We start from the raw sequence: 19,122 nt of genomic DNA on the forward strand, positions 1-19,122 counted from the left end.
CCATGACGACAAAAACTATGTGGGTATTTTAGATTCTGCTATGTACTTATTTGATTTTTATCCTGCTATTATTATTTTAGGAGTAACTCAAGGTGACAAACATACATAATCCTTCTCTTATTTTCTCCACAACAACCATACTGTGAGGTAGGTTGAACTGAGAGAAAGTCAGCTTTCCTGTCTAAAGCAAGACTAGAACTCACCATCTCCTGGTTTCTAGATCAGCACTTTAACTGCTACCCCCAATTGGCTCCATCAAACTATACACCACACTTTAACTATAAATAAGAAAGGATTGAATTCGTGTGAAATTACGGCCTACCATGCTGGAGAACATTGTACTATCAAGTGACATTTTTGTTCTGAACAAACAGGGCACCCAGCTAGGACCATGTCCGTTATGTTTGCCATATTTTTATTTCATTTAAAAGAAAAAAACACCACATTTAAACTGAAGAGAACTTGATGAGAATATGAAATATCCATAGCTGTACAGTTCGGGGTTTCTATAGCATTTTTCTGGTTCTAAAACACTTTAATAATTCTTGTCCTTGAGGCAATCTTGAAAGACATGTTTAATTAAAAGGAATGAGGCCTGCCCGTGGTGGTCTGAAAATCTGCCAGTTGATGATCTCTTCCACACTGAGTAGCAATATTGACTTCACCAGCTCTGTTCTAATATTCACCAACTGGCTTCTATTACCTCAAGGAAAAAAATGTGTGGTAATAAAAGGAGATGCGCCTGTATCACAGGCTATACCAGAGCATTGTTATTATAAAACACATATAAAACTGCAGATGTTCTTCATTTATATTAGCTTACAAGATGAAGTTCAGAACTTCCTTTTATCTTTATAGATCCATAGTGACGTGCACATACAACAATCCAACACATGAGCAAGACTAGGAAAAGAAATCAAATCACTTCTAGTTTCCAGCTGAAAGACAAGGAAAAGCCTATTCAGAATTACTGTTAAAATACTTATTAACTAAAACTTAGTTAATGGGAACTGAAGTCCTATAAGTGGCAGATCAAACAACTTATTATTCATATTGACTTCTTTGTTGAATTCTTTTTGTTCAGTTTACTCTACAGTGGTAGATTTCTGATGTATTCATCCTTCAAATCATCCTTGGGTTCATATCCAAGGATTTCATACATTAACGAAGCTGCACAATTCTTAGAGGATTTGAATTCCAACCAATTGTCTCAGAGGATCTTGAGGAGGTTTCCAGAGCACTTTGCAAAGGACCAAAGAGAAATCACTTATGGCCTACAATACTGGAGATTTGGGACATATAATGAATGTCTGATCTCATATAGGCCTGATACACAGTTATGGATATATTGGTGAAATGGGAGGTGGGGTAAAAAAAAATTGGGGTTCTTAAGGAGCAAAAGCAAAGTAAAAATATCCCAACTTAAATTGGGTCAGGGAAACACTGCCAAATAATGGTAAAATTAAATGACTGATTGATTAAGAGGTAATTCCTAAGGGAATCTGGAGGTGATACTGCCAACCACATCCCATTGTTCATAAGTAATGATTTTACTATGGGTCTCAGCCTGACAAATGAGGTGGAATGAAATAATAGCCTAGGGTGAAGATGCTGTCTAAGCAAAAGAGACAGATTTCACTGAATGCAGTGAAATTTAAATTAAACAAAACCACAACTCCAGTATGCCATCATCACTGGTGTATTCATTAGGGCTACAGGCAAAAAAAAGCAAAACTAAAACCCAGTAATTAAAATAACAAACATTATTAAGAACAAGTTTAACAGAGGTTATAATAAAACAAGCATTCCATATATCTATTCTGGCACTGGAATAGATAGGCTGTTTTATGTACAAAAATATTTAACAAATATGCTTGGCGTTTAGATCCAATCTAACACAAATGGCAACCTTAGGAGGTATTTATTCAGGTTATGGACAAAATAAAATAAATTAAAGCACTGTCTTTTTACTTGCACCATTATTGCAGTGCTTTTACCATTCACCACCACTGCACTTTTCAAGATCCTCAGTCAGCTCCCTTACCTTCTAAATAGCAATCTTTCTGCCTTGAGTGGAAAGAGCCACTCTGAACTGCTTGAGAGAAATAGGAAACTATGGCTTCCAGATGCTGAACTACAACTCCCAGCAACCCCAAGTCAGTAAATTCAGTGATGAAAATGCTGCACTTCAGCATCATGTGAAGAGCCGCAAGTGCTTCAATTTAGAAAATTATTAATTCATTTTAGCAAATGCACTCCCCCCCTACTGTGCATAGTTGGGTCTTTTTCAAATTACACTTAATTTCAAAGCAATCTTGCCAAAGTGTATTTGCTCACTTAAATTGAAACTTTATAATGTCACAAGATAGCTCTGTCCTCCAGCTTCAAATTATAACTAACTAAATTAATACTGTAATTTAAGTGAAGTGAAAGTACACTTAAAGTGACTTATTTTATCATCACTAATTGAAACCAATTGTTTGGATGGTTGGATGAAATTTCTAGTGGAATAGCCTGGTTAATTTTTCTTCCCGCTCATGCTAATCTTGAAAGTACACCAAGATAAATGAGTAGATTAACATCCAGGTAACTAGCATCAATCAGGAGAAAATCGATACATAGTCACCAAGTGTACACTAACTTAATGGCACATAATCAACTATCATTCAAATGATTTTGTGATTTATTGTATATATTAAAAAGGACAAAATTGATCTCCCAGATCTTTGAGAAATGGCTGAGTTCACAGATTTCAAAGCTATATGTTTGATCTAGTATGTTATGGAATCTAATTGTAATAATTGAAAAAATCATGCTTAATCAATAGGAACCTAGAGAACTGTTTTCAATAAGCTATGGTTTATTTTTAACCATTTTAAATTATGAGTTAGCATAACTAGGACAATGTGTGAATGAGCCAATGCTTGGATCAGAACTCCAAATCATAGGTAAGATGGTAAAAAAATTGGTGCAGATAAGCAGAAATATTCAGAATTTTGCATAGATGGCATCAATATAGAAATACAACTTCACCCTATTAAGGCAGATTTACAATTTATTATCTCCATGTAAATAATGGGCCCTAGGACCCAGAAGACTCAGGGCAAAGGGCATTGACCTCATTCAAGTAGGACAAAGGCTTTTTAAAAAAAAAATACTGCACAGCTGTTTCCTAAGGATCTAGGACCTATTCTCAAAACCTTGTTTTAAGTAGCAATCCCTTTCCTATGTTATAAATATATATATATCTCTATCCCTATATATCTCTTTAATGCAAACTCTTTACTTCTAGAACTGTAATCCTGCATGCACTTGGGATGTTGAAATCCACTTAATCAATGCAATTAAAAAAACAAGATGGAAAAATGGCACCCAATTTTAATCTACTATGCTACTGAGAGATTATGTATACTTCTAAGGGGGTCCCATTACAGTATTGTAGGCCTGAGTGAAGTAATTTTAGTTAGGCCAGTAAAGATCCAGGATGTTTAAAGCACTAATGTTTCCAGCAGCTGTAGTTCAAAGGGAAATGCTTACATTTTTTTCCAGAACCAACAGACAGACATTCATTCAATCAATCAGTCACAACAAATCAGTCACAACAAAGAAGCAAAGTATCTCATGAATGTAGTCATAGAACTTTTTAATACTTTACCAAAAAAAGTCCTGCATATACAGCTTAGATGATTTTAAGTAAACTTCACATGTCTTTTCTGTAACCAAATCAATATAGTGTTTTGTGTGTTTGTTTTAAATAATAAAACTCTTAGTACCACTGTTAAAAATGGTCAGTGGGGAAGGGGATTAAATCAATCAACTCTCTGAAACAGAGAAGCACAGGTTATTCTCACACACACCACTCGGAAGTTGGCTGGTGAAAATAAGCGTACTACTGTTTTGAGATGGCACCCAGAGATGGCACTTAGTGCTGAAAAAGTAAAACAAAAAAAAATGACAAAAAATGTCACATTCTTTTTTTTTTAAAAAAGAGAAAGACAGTGTTTCCACTCATTTCTTGATGCAACAACAACCCCAGAAGATATTACAGTGGCTTTACATAGGTCATCAGTTATACAGAAACAAAGGCGCACAACCCAGTCAAAAAAAAAAAAGAGAGAGAGAAGCATTTGAAAGTCCCATTGATGGCTATCTGATGAAAGTTCTTCAAAGGCTCAACTTCAAGGAAGGAAGGAGGGTGTTAAAAAGTGTTTCCCCTGGAAAGTGCTTAGCTGGACTGTGCTCCAAATGAGGTTCTGACACAAGGGTTTGTTTGTTTGTTTTTTGTTGCAATGGTACAGTGTCACACTGCACATCACAAGTGCATTAGGGTGTCCAAATCACCCTCATCATTGTGCAAACTAGGTTCTTTTGCAATAGAAATCAGATTAAAGGGATGGGGGGGGGGAGAGCAAAAGACAGAAAGGAGGGCATCCAAACCATATCAAGGACAGCAGGCACCAGACTCTGGGAAGTTTGGGAATTGTCTCCACCTCCCCAGCAACCCAAGGGGAACAAATTATACCATTCTTCTGTGAGAAGTGGTTATCTCAAGAAGGAAAAAAATATTTTCATTGTGGAAGGGGCTAAGAAGACGGAAGTCCAATCCACTCAAGACCCCCCCCCAAAAAAACCCTTAGAATCAGTCTCAGAGAGAGCAAGGTCCCAGTCCAGTGTTAAAACAAGCCCCATCCTTTCCTTGCCCCAATTCAAACAATTGGCTATGTACACTCAGCAGATGCCCCTCCCTCCCTCCCTCCCTCCCTCCCCCTCAGCGTTTCTCAATGCAGGAACTCTCTTCCCAGCTTTGAAGGGAAACACCGATTCAGTGCAAGGTGGGGGGAGAAAGGATCCCGATTTAGGCAGATCCCGTCCACCAGCCTCCTTCCAAAAGAAGAGCAAGGCGGCAGCGGGCCGCAGCTACAGTCTTCCGATCTCCTCCTGCAGTTTTTTTTTCACGGGAGATCTAGGCGCGGCGCACCAATAGGCAAGTCCAGTTCCTTTCCTCCAGCGCGTTCGGTTCGCGGAAGTCCGACGACTGTCTTTCGCGAATGAGGAACCACAGGCATAGAAGAGAGCCAAGATCAATGAACGGGAGTTTGCATCAACCGGCGGCGAGGGGGGGGACCCCTTCGTGAAAAATCAACGCTTCCCCCACGTCCAAACGGGCGCGTGTTTTTGCTCTCTCCCACCCCCACCCTTCCCCGGTTTTTTTTGTTCTGCAGGCGGGCTCTCTCCGACGGGCTTTAGGAGTCAGCCCCGAGTCCCTCGACGCTCGTCTCCCGCCCCCTCCTCCCTTTTCCCCCGGGCGTCCACGGCATTATAGCACCTTGCAACAATTGATGCAACCGTTCTGGGTGCCGTAGCGCTTCTGCAAAGCCGCTCGGGTGGCCGTCTCGAAGACCTCCCGCACGCCTTCCTTGGTCTTGGCCGAGCACTCGAGGTAATCGTAGGCTTGGATGCGAATGGCCATCGCCCGGCCGTCTTCGGTGCGGACGGGCTCCTGCTTCATGCGGGCCAGCTCGTTGCGAACGTGCTCGTCGTTGCGCAGATCTTTCTTGTTGGCCACCAGGATGATGGGCACGTTGGGGCAGAAGTGCTTCACCTCGGGCACCCATTTCTCCGGGATGTTCTCCAAGGAGTCCGGGCTGTCCACCGAGAAGCACATGAGGATCACGTCGGTGTCCGGGTAGGAGAGAGGACGCAAGCGGTCGTAGTCTTCTTGGCCGGCCGTGTCCCAAAGGGCCAACTCCACCTGCTTGCCGTCCACCTCGATGTCGGCCACGTAGTTTTCGAAGACGGTGGGCACGTAGACTTCGGGGAACTCGTCTTTGCTGAAGACGATCAGCAGGCACGTCTTCCCGCAAGCCCCGTCGCCCACCACCACTAGCTTCTTGCGGATCGCCGCCATGGCCAGGGTCGCCAACCCCGCCCTGTTGTGGTGCTCCAGCAGGGAGACCGAAGCGCTCTCTTCCCCGCGCCTGGTTGCTGTTCCTCCGGCCTCTTCGCCTTTTCGACAGGGCAGCGTGGCTCTCTTCTCCGGGCGCCGGGGGCAGAGATAATGGCTCTTCCGCGCGGCTTTAGGAAAGGGGGATCCGCCCACTTCGCCCGGGCCTCGCTTCTCTTCTTAGCTGGCTCCTCTGATGCCCTCTGCCTGCTTGCATGGAGAAATGGATCTCGGCTCCTCGGCGCTCTTCTGTCCCCCAGATTCCCTTTCCAAGAGGACGCGGAGGCAAGGCGGAAAGGAAGCGAAAGCACCGGAGCTCTTAAGAAAGTGGCTGCAGTTTTTTTCTTTCTTTTTTTTTTTCTTTTCCCCTGCAAGTTTTGTGGCCCGGCTTTGCTTTCCCACCTTTACTTTCTTCCTTTCTTTCTTTTTGTCAAAAGAGCGGAGCGAGCCGTCCGTACTTTATGCCATAGCACGGCGACAGTCGGACGCTGCTATTTAAAGGGGCCGGCTACTTTCTTAATATAGCTGGCCAATGGAAAGGAAAAGGATGAGGTCATCGGTTTGGAGGAGGCGGGTGATTGGTGGAGAGTATTGCAGGCGCTGGGGTGGGGCGGGGGAGAAGCAGGAAGTGAGTGACAATCGATCATGAAAAGAGGGAGGGGTCTTTTCTGCTATTTCGTGAGCTGCTGAGATTTTTTTTTTTTTGGAAGGATCCGAAGCAAGAAAAGAGGCTTTAGAATTTTTGTCATTTGAAAATTTAGAATTTTCAGGTTCTTCCAAATTCCCTGCTCTAATCTGGAGAGCTTTTGTTTTTTTTAAAAAAAAAGTTTCGTCCAAGGTAAAAAAAAAAATTATTCTCTCTTTAGTCTTCCCATCTAGCTCTCGCTTCCAGACACCCTCCCCCTCGCAGCACCCGTTGTATAAACGATACATATTAGCTCGGTTCAAGAAAGAACCACAAAAGGTGGCTTAAAAAGGCTCTGCATATTTATTTATTTATTTTATTTTAGAGCTTTTCTATGCAGTACTGTTTTATTTATAAAGACTCGACAAGCAGTAGTTGGTCACTTGTTGCTGAGTTCACTGGATTCAATTCGAATCAACCCTCCAATTTAAATTGGGGTAGTTTAAGAGGAGGTGATAAAAGTACTCTGGAACAGGGGTCTCCAAGCTTGGCAACTTTAAGCCTGATGGACTTCAACTCCCAGGCTTAAAATTGCCAAGTTTAGAGACACATGTTCAGATTATCATCTAAATGAATATGATCTATATAATTGATGAATTTTTATGGCCCAACTCTCCTCGAATGAAAGTAATATTTTGCAGTACAAAGTCAGGGCCCTATCAAGCTGTGGTTTATGTAATGAGCGTCAAATCATATAAGAAGAGAGGTTCATGCTGACATTCTACATGTATGATAAAACTTTTTTAAAAAAACAACAACAACCCTACTGTATCCCTTAGGACAGGAGTGGGCAAATGGTGCTCTTTTACAACCTGTGGACTTCCAACTCCCAGAATTCCTGAGCCAGCTTTATCCTAAACCCCTGCCTTAGGATAATGGAGAAAACCTACCTATGTGATCCTTAAGAGTCAACAACCACTTGATGGCACATCATTATACCACTACCATAAAATGTAGCCATGCCATAGTAGAGAAATTAAAAGAAAAAAATGTAATGAAATTCAACTCCTTGGGAATTATTTAGAACCGATTTGAAATAAGAAATTCTCTGTTTAGTTTTAAAACAAGAGTTTTTGCTTTTCTTCCAACACCCGACGGTACCAAAATGTTCACAAAAAATGAAAAATCCAAAGAGCTGTGACTCTAGTAAGTCAATGTACTAACAATACTGAGTGCTACGCAGAATCAAGTAAGGTGGATTTTGCAATACAGAAGCGGATTGTAACAACCCTCTTGGCTCTAAAGTCCAGCAGAATTACTTCAGATTAAGTGTCAGTCACAGAATAATGAGTTGGCAAAGGATTGGTGAGCATTTGAGTTCAACTCACAGCGGTTCTGTATAACACGTTGGCTCCCAATGGTGAGGCCTGAGTAATTTTATTTAGAGGACATGTTTAGAGGACATAAGCAGCTTCAACTTATCCTTGATTGTTGTTCTAGCCAATCTAAAAAAAAAATAGTTTCAACTTTCCTGCAGAGTTGATTTTGATTTGTTAGTCTGATCTACCTAATGGGGCTCATATCAGTCTTACAAACATTTGGTCTCTTCCTCCTCCTTGCTTAGTGAATTAGGGAGGCGTCTGACAGAGCCGCTTCCAAATATTATCTGTCTATTGTAAACTGAAAATATGTTTTACTCCTCATCACCCTGGCAATATATCTTGCATATGTCCATCAAGGTCATCTTCTTTTCTTTCTAGATATAAACCACTCCCTCCTACTTCAGTCTTTGCTCCTGTTATCAGATTAATTTTTGCCAAGCTGACTAATAATAGGCATGGAAGAGGGGGTTTGCTGAGTGGAAGCAAAGGGAGCATTCCCTCTCATGTCACTAGGCCCGGCAATTGGACAGGTGGCTAAACCCACTAATCTAAGCAACTGTCTAAACATTGCCCTATCCCACTCCATATTAGGGAGAGTGGTTGAATTTCCCCCTCACTGGCAGGTGAAGCTTAATAAAAACAGAAACAAAGCTGGAGAAATCTATTAATCTTTTTCCTAAATGTGACCCACAATCGTAAGTAAGGTTAGCACCATTTATTTTTATTATTTTTTTTGTCTCATTACTCTGTTGAATAGGGCTTGGCGGCGGGGAATATTCCATTTACACTTTTCTACTTATTAAAGGACTAGCAGAAAGTATTTGAACCAGATGGGAAGATTTGTATTCTTCCCAGTAATTATTTTCTCTTTAAGGAATACTCCCTGTTAATCAACCTCCACCCTCACTCCCACACCAGTCCATTCTGACTTCTTCCCCATAGTTCTCCTTACCCTTTCATCACTTTCCACCCTCTGTCCCATCCCACTTCCCCACTTCCCCAATGATAGGCTGGTTTCCACTGAATCACAGTGGTCCCATTTCCTCCTCCCATCCAACGTGCTCGTCGTTGCACAAATCTTTCTTGTTGGCCACCAGGATGATGGGCACGTTGGGGCAGAAGTGCTTCACCTCGGGCACCCATTTCTCCGGGATGTTCTCTAAGGAGTCCGGGCTGTCCACCGAGAAGCACATGAGGATCACATCGGTGTCCGGGTAGGAGAGAGGACGCAAGCGGTCATAGTCTTCTTGGCCGGCCATGTCCCAAACGGCCAACTCCACCTGCTTGCCGTCCACCTCAATGTCGGCCACGTAGTTTTCGAAGACGGTGGGCACGTAGACTTCGGGGAACTCGTCTTTGCTGAAGACGATCAGCAGGCACGTCTTCCCGCACGCACCGTCGCCCACCACCACTAGCTTCCCTTCACTTCCCCAATGATGGGCTGGTTTCCACTGAATCACAGTGGTCCCATTTCCTCCTCCCATCCAAGTTCTTCTTTCCTTTTCTTTTTTTTGTTTTTTCCAAGCAACCAGCAACAAGATAGGTTTTAGCCAAAGGTAACCAGGTTTTAGCCAGTGGTGAAATCCTACTGGTTCGCACCGGTTCTGGAGAACCATTAGTTATAAAATCTACCAGTTGGTGAACCGGTAGTAAAAAAAAGCTACCGGTTGGTCGAAACCGGTATTTCTGATGATCAGCTGTGCCGCGCAATTTATATTCTGGAATATAAATTCTGGAAATTCTGAAAATATTCTGGAAATTCTGCTTTCTAGCTAATCTAAATCACGCAGCACAGCTGTTCCCCCCTTGCTGTTCTACTTACCTTCAAATGGCTCCTTTTTTACTCGTGAAGCACGCATTTGGTGCGCACTGCGCATGCGTGCACACTCAGTGCACATTTGGTGCACATTGTGCGTGCAGCATGTGTTTGGTGCACACTGCGCCTGCGTGCACACGCAGCATGCATCTGGCACACTGCATGCATGCATGCAGTGCGCATCTGGTGCGCATTGCACATGCACAGGTAGCAAATCGGTGGCGACTGACAGAGGATTTCACCACTGGTTTTAGCCCTCTATTGCGCAAGTTTTGAATGTCTTAGAATTCAGAGAGAGAGAGAGAGGGAGAGCTTATTAATACTACTGAATTAATATCATCATTATGATATTCATTCAGCCTTCCTTGTGATCGCACATGGACACAGCAAATAATCTTTTAAAATCATGCTAAAAAAATAATGTTTGCCTTGTCTCAATATACTAGTTTCTCCAGATTCTCTACCACCCATTGGTTTTTTTCCATCAGTTATAGCTCCTTCTGTTCCCAAACCCCATGTTTTCTCCTTAGTCCATTAAGTTATGGTGACCCACGTGTGCATAAGTATTAATACTGATATCCCACCTTTCTAGCCAAAATCCTATTCAAGATTGCTCAGAACAAAACAATATAACTAAGATGGCATCTGGGGAGAATGATTTTTGGAGATGAGCTTATGAGAGAGAGTTAATTGGTGGGTTTTGGACTGGAAATACATAGCTGGGTTGATGGTTGTGATAATTTTTTGGGAGGGTGGAAATCTTACTGGGCAGCTATGGCATGGGCTCTGGCAGTATTGGAACAGGGCACTGATAGTAGGGAGATGTTAACTGTCACCCTATAGCAGAGGTGGGGAACTATGGCCTCTTTATGACTTGTGGACTTCAACTCCCAGAATTCCTGAGTCAGCCTTGTTGGCTCAGGAATTCTGGGAGTTGAAGTCCACAAGTCATAGAAGGGCCATAGTCCCTCACCTCTGCCCTATAGAGTAGATCAGACTGAGAACCTCATACGTAAAGGGCTAAAACTCCTTTAACTAGAACAGCCATAACAGCAGAATCCTGCAAGTCTGAATGTGCTTCCCTCCTCCCTCACTTAATCTTTGTGTGAAGTAAGGAGCAGCCATCTGTTTTCCCCACCCCAATTAGTTTCTTGGAATCGACTTCAGCAGCTCTTGCTTGATTATTGCTTTGGTAAACAGATCTTCCTATTTTCCTGTAAGGCCCTTCTTTATGTCAATATTTCTCAGCCTTGGCAACTTGAAGATATGTGGACTTCAATTCCCAGAATTCCCCAGTCAGCATGCTCCTGGGGAATTCTGGGAGTTGAAGTCTACAGACCCTCAACCATGGTTGAGAAACACTGCTGTATGCCCTCTCTATTAACGAAAGCACAATGGCCTTCTGGTTCCAGGGACATGGAATCTTGGATAATGACCCAACTCTAGTTCAGACCGTTCTTGTTACCATTGGTGTGGAAGAGATCTATTTAGGGGTTTGCAATTTTGAAGAGTATGGATGACCAGGAGGGGTTGAGAAATTGATGGGCAGAGCATGCCAGTCTTCTGACAGGCAAAGAGGGTCACAGGTGCAGTGGTGAGGAGGCTGAGCAGCAGAAGTGATCAAGCAGCAACTGCATTACTGGCCTGAGCCCCATTGTTGCTCAGGCATGGGCCTTCCATTTATTTATTTATTAAACATAGAGGCTGCCCAACTTTAAATGACTATTGGTGATTTACACTTAAAAAGATAGAAAACAATTTTTAAAAAGCCACATACGTTTGGACAAACCACACCCCATATACCAGTGATGGCTAACCTTTCTGCCGTCGCGTGCCAAAAGCAGGGGGAGCGCGGGGGGTCATGCAGGCGCGTGCCCACACCCTTAATTCAATGGCCCAGTGCATGCGCACATGACCCCCCCACGTTCCCCCCGCTTTTGGCACAGGATGGCAAAAAGGTTACTGGTGGACTTGGTAGGCCTGTTTTTCACCCTCCTCAGGCTCCAGGGGCTTTCTTGGAGCCTGGGGAGGGCGAAAATGGCCTCCCCCCCCAGAGGCCGGAAATGGCCCATTTCCCGACATCTGGTGGGCCCGGAAGGCCCGAAAATCAGCGGGCTGGCGCGCATATGCGCTCTGGAGCTCAGCTAGGACAATGCTTGTGTGCCCACAGATATGGCTCCGTGTGCCACCTGTGGCACGCGTGCCAGAGGCTCGCCATCACAGCCATATACCATAAGTTGCAACCAGTGGGCTACACTACTATCCTATGCAAAGCTTAGGAGAACAGCCAAGTTTTTAAAGATTCAGGAACATTGTCAGGGTGAAACCACCATAGAGCCAAGGAGGGAGGTAATTCCAGGGAGCAGACCCCACAAGAAATAAGGCATGCTTCCTGGGTCCTGATACATATACCATTGTTTGAGCGTATCTGAAGTGCACCAACTTAGATTGATCTTTTATGTTCCCTCAGTGATGCATTATGAGACCCATCTTTATTTTTTATTTCTTCATTTTTGCTTTTTATTATATTGTGTGGAATCTCTGATAAGTTGGGCAACCTAAAAAAAAACCTAATTTATAAGCAAACAAAACAGATGAAAGTGCCAGTTGCTGCTGAATCACCAGTCAGCAGTTCTAACCAGCGTGAACAGGTGCGAAAGTTGCTGAGAATTTTAGTTCTACAATGCTTAGAAGATTGTGTATTACTAAATCCTGACCTAAAATTGAAAAGAGTTATCTTATAAAATGCCTTCCATGTTTGGTCTTCTTAATCCCTGACTTTACCTTTCTATTCCTGCTCCTTCACTCTTGCAATGGCCTTATTCATAGCGCTCCCTAAGTGCAGCTTGAAGGTGCCATACTAAACATTCTTTAAGGGTGACTAATGTCATGAGTAATCTGATGCTAAAATAGTGTTTCTTTTCTTTTCTGATATACCTTATTATATGGGTGATGACAGCAACTGGTGAAGAGGTTGCAGAATTACGCAGTTCCTCTTGGTGACTTTTGACTGCTGTATACTTGTCTTCGTAATTAAGAGCCTCTTGGAAGTTGTCTTAAACTGGAGGTAGGTTTTTTTTTTCCAAGTGAGGTTTTCATAGACTCTTCTTTAGCGAGATTTATTGGAATGAGAGGAATTAAGTGTTGGACTAGGAATAGGGAGATTCCGGTTCTTATCCACACTCAGCTACAAAAGCTTGTGGGCTACTCAAATCACTCTTAACCCACCCTAAGTAGTAGGATACTTATTGTAGCAAAAAGGAGGGAGTATTAAACATATCCACTTGGGTGGGATATAAATCAAATAATCTCTTATTACATTAAGGTAGAGACTTTTCCTTCTTTCTAATAGCCTTTTTATATGAACTGTCAAGAGGCAGATCTTACTACTGAGAAGGAAAAAGCTTGCAGCTGGTTGTTGACATAACCTTCTGCTGAAAATATCAGCTGGGAAACTCACTATTACAAGGGATATTTGGGCTTAGGAGCAGTGGAGATCAGGTGCAAAGCTAGGAGGAGAATACCTTGCTGGGAGTGCTTGGCAAAGCTTCTTTTTTCCTGTGATAGAACATTCCAAATTATATCAAGAATATATTGTTGGAGTAGCAAAGATAGACGATACATGTCGATGGTAGATATTGGCCTGTAACTGGAAAAGAAGTGCTTGCCTAAACCAACCCAAAACAAACAACTTGACCTTGTCAATAATGGTTGGTGAATCTGATTTTATATATCTTGAAGCTGTAATGAAGGGGGGATGTCAGATGAAGAAGATAAACATTTTTTATTTTATTTTGGAAGACAATATCAATCACAAGGCTTCAGATCATGGTCTTGATGCAAGCTGAGGCCAGAATCCATGTATCCAAAAAGGAAGATTGGGGTTATTTTAGAGCAAGGGTGACCAACTGTGGCAACTTTAATTCTCCAGCCAGCCATTTGAAGTCCCCAAGTCATAAAGTTGCCAAGGTTGGACACTCCTATCTTAGAATAACATTGAGGTTGCTCTAAAAAAAAGGTCCACAATCTTAACTGACAACTGCTTCAGTCAAAAGTTTAACAGTTCCCTAACTCTCATCTAACCGTCTCTACAGTGGTTGGCCAGCAAGTATTTTTTTTCCTTTTTAATATTTTCCTTTTCTTTTTTAAAACTCTATAATATCCTGATTGGAATTGATGCCTTCGTCAACGCCCATGATAATCTTTTCTTACCACATTGGTGCCGCTTTCCATAGGCACAACAAACTTCAGATTTGCATGGAGAGAAAGTAGAGCTGGGAAAAAACAGAGATACTGAATCAGCACTAACATGAGCCACTCCTTTCTCCCATTTCTATTGTTTGGAGGACAAAATAGGGAGTGAACATGCCTCCTTCTCCACCCTGTCTAGGTTCAGAATGATACATTATATTGCCAAGGTTGAAGTAAACAAATCTGGAATTATCTGTGGGCAAATGTTTTGTCATAACTTCATCACAATTTGACCTGCAGAATTGCATATTATACTAAGCCTATGTTATGTTATATATACACTGTATTAACACAAAATGCAGTAAACAATATCCTTCATGTCAGGGTAAGAAAAGCTAAGCCTGCTTAATATTGATGTATTATGATGCAAATAAAGGAACATCTGGGGAGGGCTGGTATTAAAATTTGATGAACATACCCATAAATATGTTTTATTGCTCAAGAAATCTGCCAATCCATCTGTAGGATATTTGCATGCTTTATTGCCATAGATTATCATGGCAAGCACAACCGTGTTTCATTTTCAGAGAAAAATCTATTGTTGGGTTCGGTTTACAGGAATACACTCCTTATTCTCCTTTACATAATACAGCAAGGCCATTACTCAATAATTACTTCATGCCACAGGCTAAATAATTCTCTTTCAAGACTGGATTTACTCCTGTGATTTTTTTTTTTTTTTTTTTGAACATGTCTCTGCTGGTCTGTGCTGTTCACTTTGACCATCTTCCAGGGAAATTTTTTTTTGAACTTCCAAGAATGCAAAGTATCACCTTGGTAATTCTCTGCTAGCAAGTATTAGCTAGAACTCTTCCTGCTCCATTTCTGAACCCAGACAAGGTCTGCCCAAGTAAGTCACTGGCTGAAGGGAGACAAACAATAGAGCTGGAAAAACAAACTAAAACAGAAGAATTGAGTTGGGCTTTACTGCCCTCTGGTGGTCATCTGTATGATTGATGCAAGGTGTGGTGCTGAGGATTTGGGGGGGGGGCAGGGGGAGAGCAGGAGGAGATTTTTGTCCGTGGAAAATGAGCAGGTAATTACAGTACTTTATGGATCTGAAATAATAGCTCTCCAGAAGCTAAACTCACTTAAATGTTGCTGAACGAATACAACAATACTTTCTCTCTCTTTTTTTTTTTTTGCATACTCAGGAACTGGCTTGTTCTCAAGAGAAGCAATCTAAAATGCACTTTCAAAAAATGTGCGTGCATGAACTGTTTGCATACGGCGCTAAACCAGGGTTATTTCTAGCACGGTTTGCTAAGTAAATCAGATTTTTTTTTTACTTACTTTATTCATATGCTCTCAATCCCATTAGATTCTGTGAATCTAAGCAGCTGGCTTATATTATGCAATCACGCTGCAGGCAAAACTGTGGTTTTGTCTTTGGATTTGTCTTAAGATGCCAGATAGATGCAGCCCATGTGCCATTCACTGCTTCTTTGTCCAAGAAAATGAGTATCATCTGATATGTGGAACACCAAATTGTGACTCATTCAGCATGCAGTCTCCATCCATTTTCCCTGTAGACACAACATTTGATCAGATGTTTTAACTTGCCTGTTTCTTCTACTATCCCATTTTTTAAAAAAACAACAATTTAGCCTGATGAAGTTTTGTACACTCAGGTAATCCTTGATTTACAACTAGGCACTTAACAACCATTTGTCATTAGGAGGGTCTTGGAAGGGATGTTTTATGGCCAGTAAAGCACTCCTGGCCCTTGTAAAACATCCCACTGCTTCTACTCCACCCTCACATGATGACATATTGGATGCTTGGCAACCCATTTGCACTGAGTAGTGATTGCAAAGCATCTTGCGATCATGTAATCATCATCCTGAAATCTTCTCTGCCGGCTTCTCCAGAAAGTTAATTTTTCATTTCATTTTATTTTATTTGATTTATATACCGCCCTACTCCTGAAGGACTCAGGGCGGTGAACAGGCACAAGATAAAACACATAGAATACAAAAAATTAAGAGCAGAAGTAAAATCGGATTAAATCAATTTAGCCCTAGACAAATTTAAAACCCCAGGTTAAGAACAAATTAAAATTTACATTAAAATTTATATTAAAAAGAGAATGGGAGAGGTTAGGCCAGACCAGCCTGGTGAAATAAAAAGGTCTTGAGAGCGCGGCGGAAGGTGCGTAGATCCGGGATCCTCCGTATCTCTGGGGGGAGCTCGTTCCAGATAGTAGGTGCCCCCACAGAGAAGGCTGTCCCCCTGGGGAAGCCACAGGGAAAGTTGCAAGCCAAGGGGATGGAGATCCCTCAGCTGGCATGCATAAAGCATTGACTGGGTGCGTGTGTAAAAAGCTGCAGAAAAATGGAAAAGTAAGTTGTGTTCCAGTAAGCCCTGGAGCTGGCCGAGGATTTCTGCACACTGCTTGGTGGCTAGGTGGGGAGAAGGCCAAAGGTCACCCCCAGGCCAAGGCAGTTTCATGTGTACCAGTAGGCCCTGGAGCTGGTTGAAGACTCCCAGGCATTGTTGGGTGGCTGGGTGGGAAGAACATCAGAATCCTGCAGCTTTATATGCACTGGTAAGTCCTGGAGCCAGCCAATGCTTCCCGGCCTACAGCAGATACCCACGTACCGATAGACTCCAAGCCTCCAGGGCCTCTCTTAGCCTTCCCCTTTCCCCAAGGCACCCTTGCACTCTGCTTAATGCCCTTCATGGATGTTAACAACCACAATTGGGTGAGCCAGGATTGTGGTGGTGGAGTGAAACCGTTATGTGGGCAGTCACCAGATCTCTCACTGAACAACTTTACACAATGACCAAAATTCAGGTCCTGATTGTGATCAATTATTTCCTGTAGTGAAGGCAAGGCCCAGGTGAAATTCCAATTTCACCAATGACTTGTATTTCTGGGAGGGCTGTACTCAGTAGCAGAACATCTGCTTTGCAAGAAGGAAAATTTAAATATGGTCTTTCCTGTCTCCTGGTAAGGCTATGGGGAAAAAATGGAGCCAGCCATTGTTGTTAATCTTGGGCTACATGCAACTTTGGTTCTATATACAAGAGGCATAAAATAAATGATACTATTTACTAATCAGCACAAAAAAACCTGCATGCTTAAAACTTCTAATTTCAGTAGCAACTATATACTCAGCTGTGGTCTGATTAAGGTATTGTAATGTAGAGCTGGTAACTTCTTGATAAATCCTTTAGCAAGTCCTTATGTGACATTGGTTTATTAGTATAATATGGCACACTGTGTGTTGTTCTTTTTGTTTGGACTCTTAAGAGGCATTGAGAAACTTGTGATATGAGGGATAATTTCGCAATTACAATTGAATACAGAAAAGATAAAAACAGAGTTGGAAGGAACCTTGGGGGTCTTCTAGTCCAACCCTACTGCTCAGGAACCCTAACCCTAACCCTAACCCTATATCATTTTGGACTCATCATAATGATCAAGGTTAGAGACATGCCCTGACACCAATGGGGTAACCCTCCTTACAATTAGCTTGACTGAATTCATCTGGGTCGTTATCTTCCTATTTATTTCTACATTAACCAGGTACTGTATTTGATGTTCTTTTTTCAAAAAAGTTTGCTGATTACCAATCTGTAGATTGCTGCTCAAATAAAATATTCCTGTACAAGTTTTGCATAACTGAGGCAAGAACATTTGTAACATAGCTTTCCCCTTTTTGTTGGAAAGCTGGCACTTATTTTATTCCTTTCTTTTCTGTGGTTCTTTTTTTAAAAAGTTGTTGGACTGATTTGTTGAATAATTATTATTTTTAGACAATTGCAACCAAATCCTCCCCCCCCCCACCTTTTGAAGGATGGCACTTGGAGATCTTAATTCACAGATGCCTTATGTTAGTTTATGTATTTCTGGCCATTGAATCCTTCACAGGAGTATCAGATATTGAATCCTGTAGAAATCTTATTCAAAATGATGTCCTGGGTGGAAATGTCTTTTTTCCTAGACATTTAAATGGAAAGCATAAATAAAATGCTTATTAGCCACCATATGGGGAGGGGGGGAGGCAAATATTTTTTTAAAAAAATGTTCTTAGAAGATTACCACATGATACCATTACCTGTTTGGTGGATATTTTAAGCTCAGGTCTTTGTGTAAAGGGACTTTTTAATGTTTATTAAAAGTCTGGAATATTTTCTACTGAATTTGAAAAAAAGATCATATTTTAGAAAGTACATTGTTTATTCTTGAGATCATACACCTTGTCGATGATTAGTGAAATATAGTTGAAATTTGGCTGCCAAAGGGATATGCATGTATGCTTGTGTGTGCGCACACACAAACTTGAATGCCCTAAAAAACCACCCTGTTGGGACTACCTATATTCTTAGTTGCTACCTTAATCATTCCACCAGTTTTAGACTGTGAATCTAATTGTAGGCTACCCATACATGTTATATATAATATAACAAATACAAATACAAAAACTGTGTTACACCAATACATTACAACACTCCAAGTTCTTGGGAAGAATTCAATGTGTTTGAAGGCCAACACCAGCTAAAGAACTGGTAACTGTGATTGCACATTGTTGTCTGTCATCATCATCCTGTGACAATTTACATCATCCTGTGACAATCAAACAGCAACATCTGTCTATCCCAGGTCCTTGGGAAGAACTCAATAGATGAATAAAAATGCCAAATCCAAATGCCAAAGCACTTGGTTAACGGCATGACCAAGCATACAATAATAATAAGATAGCTTTTCTAAAGATTGCTTAATTGAACTGTTTATTTAGCTGCATCTTTATCTTTTCAGGAAATATTATATATCATTAAGTCTATGAAGATATAGCTCTTGGATTGGATAACTACTCTGAGTAACATATGACCTATACTGATTATTATCTCTATCAATTTTTGGAGATTTAGAACGGGTGGGTTCTACTTACCTTTACTAGGTAAGTAGTACGGGGCTGCGTGCTCTTCTGCACATGCGCAGAAGTGTTTTGATGACGTTGGGGTCGGTGGGCGGAGCCTCCCGCTGGTTTTACTACTGGTTCTATAGAACTGGTGTGAACCGGGGGCAACCCACCACTGGTTTAGAATGATGGTTTTTACAATAGTTTTTCCTATTTTAATAAGGCTTATATAATTT

General features: G+C 41.7%; 2 protein-coding genes across 2 annotated transcripts; both read right to left on the reverse strand.

Annotated features, from left to right (window-relative positions):
• Window positions 1–3,626: 3,626 nt before the first annotated feature.
• RHOB (ras homolog family member B) lies at window positions 3,627–8,092 on the reverse strand. Its single transcript, XM_034432185.3, has one exon. It carries the CDS (start codon window positions 5,906–5,908, stop codon window positions 5,318–5,320), a length of 591 nt encoding a protein of 196 aa, XP_034288076.1. The 5' UTR covers window positions 5,909–8,092; the 3' UTR covers window positions 3,627–5,317.
• Window positions 8,093–8,976: 884 nt separating this feature from the next.
• Window positions 8,977–9,435, reverse strand: LOC117674504 (rho-related GTP-binding protein RhoB-like). Its single transcript, XM_034432547.2, has one exon. It carries the CDS (start codon window positions 9,433–9,435, stop codon window positions 8,977–8,979), a length of 459 nt encoding a protein of 152 aa, XP_034288438.2.
• Between the last annotated feature and the right edge of the window lie 9,687 nt (window positions 9,436–19,122).

This window comes from Pantherophis guttatus, chromosome 1, assembly GCF_059756535.1.
Source record: "Pantherophis guttatus breed Tessera chromosome 1, ASM5975653v1, whole genome shotgun sequence".
In the NCBI taxonomy this organism is placed as follows: domain Eukaryota; kingdom Metazoa; phylum Chordata; class Lepidosauria; order Squamata; family Colubridae; genus Pantherophis; species Pantherophis guttatus.

Excerpts from the sequence above, each read along its gene's own strand:
- LOC117674504 (XM_034432547.2), bottom strand. The coding sequence starts at position 9,435 with ATGGGAGGAGGAAATGGGACCACTGTGATTCAGTGGAAACCAGCCCAT.
- RHOB (XM_034432185.3), bottom strand. The coding sequence starts at position 5,908 with ATGGCGGCGATCCGCAAGAAGCTAGTGGTGGTGGGCGACGGGGCTTGC.